Source organism: Cebus imitator, unplaced genomic scaffold (assembly GCF_001604975.1).
Source record: "Cebus imitator isolate Cc_AM_T3 unplaced genomic scaffold, Cebus_imitator-1.0 Scaffold757, whole genome shotgun sequence".
Lineage (NCBI taxonomy): Eukaryota > Metazoa > Chordata > Mammalia > Primates > Cebidae > Cebus > Cebus imitator.
The window spans coordinates 172,097-184,267 of record NW_016108072.1 but is presented as its reverse complement, the minus strand read 5'-3'; the positions used below and the strand labels follow the sequence as shown (position 1 = coordinate 184,267).

Below are 12,171 nucleotides of genomic sequence, written 5' to 3'. Positions count from 1 at the left end.
ACCAGGATGGTCTTGATCTCTTGACCTCGTGATCCACCCGCCTCGGCCTCCCAAAGTGCTGGGATTACAGGCTTGAGCCACCGCGCCCGGCCGGAGATCCTGTTCTTAAGTGGGGTGGGGTGTGTGGGGCAGAGAATGCTTGTATAGTATACCTAAAAAAATGTTAAGCATGTGGGGGACATGTCCATAGCTAATGGAATAGACCCTGCTCTACCTATTACTGGATTTAACAGTATAATTTAAATCATGTGGGGAGAGTCTCTTTTTGCCCTTCAGAAAGGGATATATGGAGGCCGGGTGTGGTGGCTCACACCTGTAATCCAAGCACTTTGGAGGCCAAGGCGGGCGATCACCTGAGGTCGGGAGTTCATGACCAGCCTGACCAACATGGTGAAACCCCGTCTTTAAAAAAAAAAGTGGGGGACATGTGGGTTTTAAAATTTTTATTTATTTTGATTTGATACACAGAGTATTGCTCCAACCTAGGCTGGAGTGCAGTGGTGCAGTCATAGCGCACTGCATCCTTGTTGCCCTGGGCTCAAGGGGTCCTCCCACCTCAGCCTCCTGAGTAGCTGGGAACACCACATCCCGCTGATTTTTTAAGTTTTTTTTTTTTTTTGTAGAGATGGGGATCTGTCTTTGTTGCCCAAGCTGGTCTCTCAGTCCTAGCATCAAGCAATCCTGATTTGGCCTCCCAAAGTTGTAGGATTACAGGCGTGAGCCACCACACCTGGCCTGTTTTATAAAAGACTGTGTTCGTGCTCTCCCCTGGTCTCTTAAATAAAAAAAAAAAGGACTTTTTGGAATACAACTAGTTTGTAATTTGGCTTCCAGAAGACACGTGATCAACTCATTGAAGGTGGTGATCTCCTGGATTTGCTGTTGCTGGTCATCTTATTTGAAGTTAGGAAAAAGCCTAGCACTCACGTAGTCAAATCCATGCCTAGCAGGGAACAAAAGGATTTGCTTATCATGAAACACTGTTCTGGATAGGACAGGTAATTACCTCCGGGGAAGGAGTACATAGACCTTTCATTGGGTAAATACTTAGGAGTGGAGTTACTGTGTTACATGGTAGGTTTGTGTTTAACTTGATAAGAAACTGCTTAAACAGTCTTCCAAAGTGATTGTATCATTTTATACTTGCACTTGAAGTATTCAGTTAAGGCTAGCTTTAGTTTTTGAAAAAGATAACTTACAGAAAAAAAAAAAAAGAAAAAGTAATAAAAAATAATAAAGAAAAAGATAACTTAACACATTTTTTTTTGAGACAGGATCTCACTGTCGCCCCGGCTACAGCCACTGTGCCTGGCCCTAAGTTCTTGATAATAGTGTGTTAGAAGGTTGTCTAATCTATGTTTTCATATGTGTGTGTGTGTATTTATATATATATATATATATGTATTTTTTTTTCTTTTTTTGAGACGGAGTCTTGCTCTGTTGCTCAGGCTGGAGTGCAGAGGTGTGATCTTGGCTCACTGCAACCTCCCTGGGTTCAAGCGATTCTCCTCCTTCAGCCTCCAAAGTAGCTGAGCTACAGGCCTGCGCCACCACACCCAGCTAATTTTTTGTACAGTATTTTAGTAGAGATAGGGTTTCACCGTGTTGGCGAGGCTGGTCTTGAACTCCTGGCTTCAAGTGATCCGCCCACCTCAGCCTCCCAAAGTGCTGGAATTACAGGTGTCAGCCACCACACCTGGCCTTGTTTTCTGATATATTTAATTCGAATATTAGTCTTGTAAGACATTAAATATCCATGTAGTTTTGATTTTCACTTATCAAATATATTTAGGTGTAGAGATCCATTTTTTCTTGTTGAAGAAATTAAGGCCAGGCATGGTGGCTCATACCTGTAATCCCTTAGGAGGCCGAGTTGGGCGGATCATGAGGTCAGGAGTTTGAGACCAGCCTGGCCAACATGGTGGAACCTCGTCTCTACTAAAGATACAAAAAATTAGCCGCATGTGGTGGCAGGCACCTATAATCCCAGCTACTCGGGAGACTGAGGCAGGAGAATCACTTGAACCCTGGAGGCAGAAGTTGCAGTCATCTGAGATCACATACCATTGTACTCCAGCCTGAGCGACAGGGCGAGACTCACTCTGTCTCAAAAAAAAGAAATTAAAACATGGCCACATCTATACCATTTATGTACCTGTTCCACTTCATTCTGGGCTTGGATTATGTAGGTAATTTAGGTCTCTGGGAAGATCTTTTCTGCTTTGGTTTTTTCCTACTCTTCCTCCTGCCAGTTACTGCATTAAAGATATATAGGATATTACTAACATTTACATTTCAACAATGTTGAGCGGTTTCTAGATGAAGATGTAAAATATATATGTATGTATGTTAAGGCCTGGCACTATGGCTCACGCCTATAATCATAGTAATCTGGGAGGCTGAAGCCGTAGGATTGCTTGAGGCCAGGAGTTCAAGACCAGCCTGGACAACATACCAAGACCCCATCTCTAAGAGTAAATAAGTAAAAATATATTAAGGAGCCTTAAACAACTAGAAGTTATAGCAAGCTTATCTAATACAGATAGTAGGAAATGTGATTTGAGATATTTTTCATTTCTTTAAGTTATGATTTTTATAACTAGAAGATCAACTAAGGCATTTTCAGATAAGAGTTAGTTTATACTACCATTTGTTTAGTACCAGTGTGCAGTGTTTTGTTTTTTTTTTTTTTTGAGACGGAGTTTCGCTCTTGTTACCCAGGCTGGAGTGCAATGGCGCGATCTTGGCTCACCGCAACCTCCGCCTCCTGGGTTCAGGCAATTCTCCTGCCTCAGCCTCCTGAGTAGCTGGGACTACAGGCACGCGCCACCATGCCCAGCTAATTTTTTGTAGTTTTAGTAGAGACGGGGTTTCACCATGTTGACCAGGATGGTCTTGATCTCTTGACCTCGTGATCCACCCGCCTCAGCCTCCCAAAGTGCTGGGATTACAGGCTTGAGCCACCGCGCCCGGCCTCAGTGTGCAGTGTTAACCTACCTGTTTTCACATTTAATCTTTATAATCTGCTAAGGAGGGTAGTGTCCCCTATTTTACAGATAAGGAAAATGAAACTTAATTTCCCAGAGTCAAACAGAGAGCAAAGAGCCTAGAGGTATCTGAGCGCTAGCCTGTGCTGCATCTAAGACCCAAAGATAAAATTTTCTGTCTCCCCCATCCCTCTACCTGTTCCAGAGGGTATTCAGAAAGAATCCAGATTTCCAAATTCAATTCAGTGTCCATTTGTCAAGAAGAAAGGAAAAATGGGGCCGGGAGCAGTGGCTCACGCCTGTAATCGCAACACTTTGGGAGGCTGGGTCAGGTGGATCACTTGAGGTCAGGAATTCGAGATCAACCTGGGCAACATGGTGAAACCCCATCCCTGCTGAAAATACAAAAATTAGCTGGTCGTGGTGGTGCACACCTGTAGTCTCGGCTACTCAGGAGGCTGAGGCAGGAGAATGGCTTGAACCCAGAAGGTGGAGGTTGCAGTGAGCTGAGATTGTGCCACTGCATTTCAGCCTGGGCGACAGAGTGAGACTTTATTTAAAGAAAAAAAGGAAATGCTTTTCATACAGTACTGTAAAGGATGTATTGATTAGGAGGTTCTACTAGCCTTCAGAATGCTGAAGGCAAGAAATGGCATGAAAATAATTGTGTATCCTGTTTTGTTAACAATGTTACATTTAAAATATCATTTTTTTTTTCTTTGAGATGGCATCTTGGTGTGTTGCCCAGGCTGGAGTACAGTGGTGTGATCTCACCTCACCTCAACCTCTGCTTCTTGGGTTCAAGTGATTCTTCTGCCTCAGTCTCCCGAGTAGCTGGGATTACAGGTGCCTGCCGTCACGCCCAGCTAATTTTTGTATTTTTAGTAGAGACAGGGTTTCACCATGTTGGTCAGGCTGGTCACAAACTCCTGACCTCCACCAGTCTCAGCCTCCCAAAGTGCTGGGATTACAGGTGTGAGCCACCGCCCCCAGCCCAAAATGTCATTTCTTAGATACCTTATAAAACAATATTTTGCGTTGGGTGTAGATTACAGTGTACATTCTCTTAGGGGATATATTAGAATCTTCTGGGAAGGGAGTGTAGTTTGATAAAGCAATTTGTGTAATTTGTCAGGATTGTAATTTATTTTGGAATGTAACAACATGAGTTGTTTTTTTTTTAATGCATCAATAAAGCATATAAGTTTAAGAGCTTGAACGGGACCAGGGCCGGTGGCTCACACCTGTAATCCCCGCACCTTGGGAGGCAAGGGTGAGAGGAATGCTTGAGCCCAAAGAGTTTGAGGCTGCAGTGAGCTGTGATCGAGCTATTGCACTCCAGCTTGGGCAACAACAGAGTGAGACCCTGTCTCAAAAAAGAGAACTTGAACGGACGTTAGTTAGTAGTAGTATTAGTTTTTAGAGGTGGGGTGTCGCTGTGTTGCCCAGGCTGGAATGCAATGGCTATTATCTCAGGTGCTGTCATATTGTAGTACCCTACAACCTTGAACTCCTGGGCCCAGGCTCTGAGTAGCTAGGACTACAGGTGTGTGCCCAACTGGGACATGTTTGTTTAGGAATTAATACTCTGGTTAAGTGTAAAAAATCAAACAATATGGAAGTATATAAAGTAGTTTTTACCTTCTGCTGATAATCACTGTTAATTTAAAATAAACAAGAGGGGGTTGGTCAGTCGAGGTGGCTCATGCCTGTAATCCCAGCACTTTGGGAGGCCGAGGCAGGTGGATCTCAAGCTCAGGAGTTCGAGACCAGCCTGGCCAATATGATGAAACCCCATCTCTACTAAAAGCACAAAAATTAGCTGGGCATGGTTGCAGGTGCCTGTAGTCCCAGCTACTCAGGAGGCTGAGACAGGAGAATCGCTTGAACCTGGGAGTCGAAGTTTGTAGTGAGCCGAGATCGTGCTCCAGTATAGGCGACAGTGTGAGACTTTGTCTCAATAAATAAATAAATACATACATACAAGAGGGAACCACTGTAAATAATTTCAAGCTAGTATTATACATTAGGGGGAAGGTATAAACATGCCTGTGTAATACTTTTCGTTCTACTTGATTTTATTTATTTTTTTTTTTTGAGACCGAGTCTCACTCTGTCCCTCAGGCTGGAGTGTAGTGGCACAGTCCCGGCTTACTGCAACCTACGCCTCCTGGGTTCAAGGGATTCTCCTGACTCAGCCTCCTGAGTAGCTGGGACTACAGGCACGTGCCACCACACCCTGCTAATTTTTTGTATTTTTAGTAGAGATGGGTTTCACCTCTTTGGCCAGGATGGTCTCAATCTCTTGACCTCGTGATCTGCCTGCCTCGGCCTCCCAAAGTGCTGGGATTACAGGCGTGAGCCACCGCACCCAGCCCAATTTTAAAGATTCTTTATTAATGTATAAGATGTATTTCATTTGACCTGTTGAATTTTTTTTCTGCCGCAACATATATAGTTGATTCAAAATTTAATGCATTAAACAAGATATATCAAGTACTATTTGTGTACATTGAAGTTATGGTTCTTTCACATTGTAGCTATCCAGTCAGTTCGCTGCTATTCCCATGGGTCAAGTGAGACAGATGAGGAGTTTGATGCTCGCTGGGTAACATACTTCAACAAGCCAGATATAGATGCCTGGGAATTGCGTAAAGGTAATTGGAACATAGACATACTTGTCTATTTTGGTGTGTAAATGTGAACTGCTTCTGCCCCTTTGTTGAGAGCAACTGTTTTGAAAACATGTATTTTTTAAACTGGTTACCATCATGCAGCTTGCAGTTAGGAAAGTTTATAGCTATCTATAAAGCAGGATTTTTAAGGCAGGCACTATTGACATTTTGGGCCAGATAATTCTTTGTTGTAGGGGACTGTCCTTCATACTGTAGGATGTTTAGCATCACCTTTAGCTTCTACCTGCCAGAAGCCAGTACACATATACCCCTACCATGTGACAACCAAAAATGTCTCTAGATGTTACACAGTATCTCCTGAGGGGTGAAATCACCCTTAATTATTGAAAACCACTGCCATAGCAATAAGACTAGATAAGCAAAAGGTAACAGTTTTATACATTTCAAAGAATTTACACAAAGCAGCCATTTGCTTTCCTTCCCCTTTGGGTGATGGTTTGGGTTTTTTGTTATTTTTGCATTGTTTTGACCTGAATAAGTAAGTTAGAACTTGTCTTTCCTAAATTTGCAGATGCACATTTAACATGAATATGTAGCATTAAGTGTAGGCTAATTTATGTCGGACCAAAAATTCAGTCTCTATGACTGCATCATATTCACTGGTGTCCTTTGTTTAAATATTTTAAAATAATAAAAGCAGGAAACCTAAGTGCTTTAAACTTCCCTGCAGAAATGTAATGATTCCCTTTTGCTACAAGCAGAAGAATTCTTAGTGAACAATCTGGACTAGAAGTAATAAAAAAGAACAGCAATTCTGTGTTCCCATTAAGAGAATCTTAAATTTTATGAGGTGTCATTTTGTGCAGATCTGAAAGTAATCATGCCCGATCATTTTCTGGTTGAATGTTTATGAGTCTATGTACTGTTTCTCTATAATATCTCCTTAATGTCCTCATTTTGGCTTCATTAACTCTCCTTACCCATTTCTCTGGTTTTTAGACTATTTTACAGTTGAATCTCTTTTTTTTTTTTTTTTTTTTTTAAGAGACAGAATTTCTCTCTTGTTGCCCAGGCTGGAGTACAATGGTGTGATCTGGGCTTAATGCACCCTCCACCTCCCGGGTTCAAGTGATTCTCCTGCCTCAGCCTCCCGAGAAGCTGGGATTACAGGCATGCGCCACCACGCCTGGCTAGTTTTGTATTTTTAGTACAGATGGGTTTTACCATATTGGCCAGCTGGTCTCAAACTCCTGACCTCAGATGATCTGCCTGCCTTGGCCTCCCAAAGTGCTGGGATTACAGGAGTGAGCCACCTCGTCAGGCCTTTACTCTGTTAAAGCATCCAAAATACGTACATTGTACTAAGAGTTAAAGATAGGACGATCAGACACAGTGGCTCACACCTGTAATCCCAGTATTTTGGGAGGCCGAGACAGGTGGATCATGAGGTCAGGAGTTCGAGACCAGCCTGGCCAGAATGCCGAAACCCTGTCTCTACTAAAAATACAAAATTACCTGGGTATGGTGACACCTGCCTGTAATCCCAGCTACTCAGAAGGCTGAGGCAGGAACCCAGGTGGCAGGGCTTTCAGTGAGCTGAGGTGTTGCCACTGCACTCCAGCCTGGGCCACAGAGCAAGACTCCATCTCCAAAAAAAAAAAAAAAGTTAAGAGTTGAAAATAACCCTCTTGTTTGAAAAGAAACCAGCTAATAATTATGAAAATTGTGTTTGCATTTAAGAAAACTCTTAGGGTTTTTTCTGGCCAGGAGTGGTGGCTCATGCCTATAATCCCATGGGGGGCAGATCACCTGAGGTTGGGAGTTTTAGAACAGCCTGACCGACATGGAGAAACCCCATCTCTACTAAAAATACAAAGTTAGCGGGGCGTCGTGGCGCACGCCTGTAATCCCAGCTACTCGGGAGGCTGAGGCAGGAGAATTGCTTGAACCCAGGAGCCAGAGGTTGTGATGAGCTGAGATCACGTCATTGCACTCCAGCCTGGGGAACAAGAGCAAAACTCTGACTCAAAGAAAGAAAAAAAATCTCAGGGTTTTTTTTCTTCAGTCTGCATGCTAATGCATAGTTCTTTCTTTCCACTAATTAACTTAGGGAGATCCACTGTGATCTTATTATTTAGAATTTGTTAAATGTAGATTCTTTCATTTTATAGATAGAGCATGGAGACACAGACAGATAAGATCATACATCAGTGACTCAGTAAAAATATAAGTAAGTCATAGTTTAAGTAAGGCTATTCCAGGTTGACATGGCCCTTCTTCTTAATTTTGCAGGGATAAACACACTTGTTACCTATGATCTGGTTCCAGAGCCCAAAATCATTGATGCTGCTTTGCGGGCATGCAGACGGTTAAATGATTTTGCTAGTACAGTTCGCATCCTAGAGGCTGTTAAGGTCAGTGAAATAGTAGTGCTAACATTGTTCTGTAAATGAGTGGGCTGTTGCTCAGGTATCAGCATATTCTGTATGTCTGAATTTGTTAAAATGCCTAAAATGATTCCTTATATAACTAGAAGGAATGTACATTGCAGTTAAAATCTGTGTAGAGGCTGCTTTGGCAGCATTTATTCAAGGCCTTACAAATTATACATGATACACTTTTGTTCAGCAATTCCATTTAAGAATTTATCTTTTTTTTTCTTTTCTTTCTCTCTCTCTTTTTTTCTAAGAATTTATCTTGGCCAGGTGTGGTGGCTCATGCCTGTAATCCTGGCACTTTGCAGGGCTGAGGCGGGTGGATCACCTCAGGTCAGGAGTTCGAGACCAGCCTGGCCAACATGGCAAAACCCTGTCTTTACTAAAAATATAAAAATTATTATAGGCATGCACCACCACACCCGGGTGTATAATCCCAACTACTTGGGAGGCTGAGGCAGGAGAATCACTTGAACCCAGGAGGTAGAGGTTGCAGTGAGCTGCGATCTCGCCATTGCACTCCAGCCTGGGCAACAAGAGAGAAACTTGTTCTCAAAAAAAAAAAAAAAGAATTTATCTTAAGGAAATAATTAAGGGTACACAAAGATTTAACTACAAAGTATATTCATCTTTTTGCTATTTGTCATACGAAATGTTAGGAATTCTTAAGAGGGAACTTCCTAGAACTGGTTATACTACACAACTTTTGATACTGTAGAAATGTGTTTGACATTAACATATTTGCATCATATTAACTGGAGAAAGTTACAAACAACAGTTTTTGTGGTATGACTCCATTTTATTTTTAAAAAAATATACATTGGGCCAGGTGTGTTGGCTTATGCCTGTAATCCCAGCACTTTGGGAGGCCGAGGCAGGCGGATCACCTGAGGTTGGGAGTTCAAGACCAGCCTGACCAACATGGAGAAACCTTGTCTCTACTGAAAATACAAAATTAGCCAGCTGTGGTGGCACATGCCTGTAATCCCAGCTACTCGGGAGGCTGAGGCAGGAGAATTGCTTGAACCCAGGAGGCAGAAGTTGTGGTGAGCCAAGATCATGCCATTACATTCCAGCCTTGCCAACAAGAGAGGAACTCCATTTCAAAAAAAAAAAAAAGGTAAAGGAAAATATACATTATATGAAAACATAGGAGGATATATACTAATTTTACACCCTCTCATTTGGTTATCATTTCTGACTTTATTTATTTGCCATGGAATCTCTCTGTCACTCAGGCTGGAGTGCAACTGTGAGATCTTGGCTCACTGCAACCTCCACCTCCTGGCTTCAAGTGATTCTGCTGCCTCAGCATCTTGAGTAGCTGGGATTACAGATACCCACCACCGTGCCCAGCTAATTTTTTTATTCTTTGAGACAGTCTTGCTCCGTTGCCTAGGCTGGAGTGCAATGGTGCAGTCTTGGCTCACTGCAACCTCCACCCCCCAGGTTCAAGCGATTCTCCTCCTTCAGCCTCTGAAGTAGCTGAGATTATAGGCGCCTGCCACTATGCTGGCTAATTTTTGTATTTTTGGTAGAAACGGTTTCACCATCTTGGCCATGCTGGTCTCGAACTCCTGACCTCATGAGTCACCGGCCCTGACCTAATTTTTGTATTTTTCAATAGAGATGGGGTTTCACCAGGTTGGCCTTTTTGGTCTTGAACTCCTGACCTCAGGTGCTCCACCTCCCAAAGTGCTGGAATTATAGGCATGAGCCACAGTGCCTGGTCGAGGTTTTTTTTTGGTAATGAATAAATACATTGCATTTTAAACAAGAATCTTAATTTTTAAAAATACAATTAAGGAGACCTAGAGTTTTTTGAAGGCAGAAGAGGAGCAGCGTGTCACCCTTAGTTGATTTGACTTCTTATTCGTTCCTGAAGAACCTTGTGACAGTACTGGTATATCTATCTATTATGGTAGAAACTCTTCATCCCTGAACATATGTATTCTCAAAGTACAGCTCCCCATGAAAAGATACTATGGTCTGTAAGAAAGAAACTCAAGGTCTGTTAAGGGGGAAAGTGTAACGTTACTTTATCTATAATGGGTAAGATGATTAAGGGTTCTGTAGGCTATCAATCCATTCAGCACTGGTGGTTAATTCAGTTAGGGTCTCAAATTGGAGGCAAATGAAAATACTTTTTCTGTGTTAACTCAATTATTCATGTTGCCTGCTGGGCATGTCTAATTGCCTTCACAAAATTCTGTCATCACTACCTTCTTTTCCTGTAACTCTAGACTTTTAAGATTTTTTTTCTGGATTTAGTCCAGTTGCAGTTATTCTCAAGGATCTCAAAAACCTACCTTTAACAGTACATATGTAAGTTGCTCTCTTTATTGAACAAATGTGTTAACTTAAAAGTAGATGGCCGGTTTTTTTGTGTTTGAGACAGAGTCTTGCTCTGTCACCCAGGCTGGAGTGCAGTGGCGCGATCTCAGCTCACTGCAGCCTCTGCCTCCTGGGTTCAAGCCGATTTTCCTGCCTCAGCCTCCCCAGTAGCTGGGATTACAGGTGCATGCCACCATACTCGGCTGATTTTTGTATTTTTGGTAGAGACAATGTTTCACCGTGTTGGCCAGGCTGGTCTTGAACTCCTGACCTCAAGTGACCTGCCTTTCTCTGCCTCCCAAAGTGCTGAGATTACAGGCCTGATCCACCACGCCCATCCAATGACCTGTATTATTAATTCTGTGCTACTAGCCTCTGCTTATGTAATTAAAAGCATTTTTAAGTTCATTTCATGAATTAGTAGACATGGCTTTTGAGAGAGTTAAATGTGAATATTCTCTTTGCCATCAGGACAAAGCAGGACCTCATAAGGAAATCTACCCATATGTCATCCAGGAACTTAGACCAACTTTAAATGAACTGGGAATCTCCACTCCAGAGGAACTGGGCCTTGACAAAGTGTAAACCCGATGGGTAAGCAATAAGTCACTGAAGAAGATAGGAAAACAATCCAGAGAGGTTTGGGTGGATGACATTTCAGTGTGCCCAGAGTAAGACCTTTCAGTGTTCTTGTTAGACGTAATGGCCATGAGCATGAAGAGATTTTGAGAATACCAGTAATGGTAAATTTAAAGAACTGAAATTATTTCCTGCCATTATTATTATTATTATTTTGAGATGGAATCTTGCTCTGTTGCCCAGGCTGGAGTGCAATGGCAACGTCTCCTGGGTTCAAGCAATTCTCCTGCCTCAGCCTCCCGAGTGAGTAGCTGGGACTACAGGTGTGTGCCACCACACCCAGCTTTTTGTATTTTCAGTAGAGACAGGGTCTCGTCATGTTAGCCAGGCTGGTCTCAAAACCCTGACGTCCTGATTCACCCACCTGGGCCTCCCAAAATGCCAGGATTACAGGCGTGAGCCACCACGCCCAGCATCTTTTTTTTTTTTTTTTTTTTTTTTTTTGAGATGAAGTTTTGCTCTTGCTGCCCAGGCTGGAGTGCAATGGCTCCATCTTGCCTCACCGCAACCTCCACCTCCCGGGTTCAAGCAGTTGTCCTGCCTCAGCCTCCTAAGTAGCTGGGATTACAGGCATGTGCCACCACACCTGGGTGATTTTGTATTTTTAGTAGAGACAGTGTTTCTCCATGTTGGTCAGGTGGGTCTCACTCCTTGACCTCCCAAAGTGCTGGGATTACAGGCCACCTCGCCTGGCCCTGGCACCATTTTCTTACTGGTATTAAGGCAAATAAAAGCCTCCTTAATTAAAAAAAATATATTTTAGGCATAAACAGTAGCATAGATGATGATACACTGAGCCTGTATACGCATATCCAGATTTTCAGGTACTTTTATTTTTGCCACCTGTGCTTTGGTGTTTTAAAAATATTTCTATTTGGGCCAGGCACAGTGGCTCACACCTGTAATCCCAGCACTTTGGGAGCTGAGGTGGGTAAATCAGTAGAGGTCAGGAGTTAGAGATCAGCTTGGCCAACATAGTGAAACCCTATCTCTACTAAAAATGCAAAAGTTAGCCAGGCCTGTGGTCCCCACTACTCAGGAGGCTGAGGCAGGAGAATCGCTTGAACCTGGGAAGCGGAGGTTGCAGTGACCTAAGATCACACCACTGCACTGTAGCCTATGTGACAGAGGGAGACTCCA

At 42.9% G+C, this 12,171-nt stretch overlaps 1 protein-coding gene across 1 annotated transcript in view; it reads left to right on the top strand.

The window, feature by feature from the left end:
- Window positions 1-12,171, top strand: part of LOC108296976 (cytochrome c oxidase subunit 5A, mitochondrial) — an 18,608-nt gene that overhangs the window by 4,087 nt on the left and 2,350 nt on the right. The window contains exons 2-4 of the mRNA XM_017519591.1: window positions 5,528-5,644; window positions 7,916-8,037; window positions 10,864-10,986. Coding sequence (XP_017375080.1) covers window positions 5,528-5,644; window positions 7,916-8,037; window positions 10,864-10,977 — 353 coding nt within the window. The 3' untranslated portion in view covers window positions 10,978-10,986. The remainder of the gene's footprint in view (window positions 1-5,527; window positions 5,645-7,915; window positions 8,038-10,863; window positions 10,987-12,171) is intronic.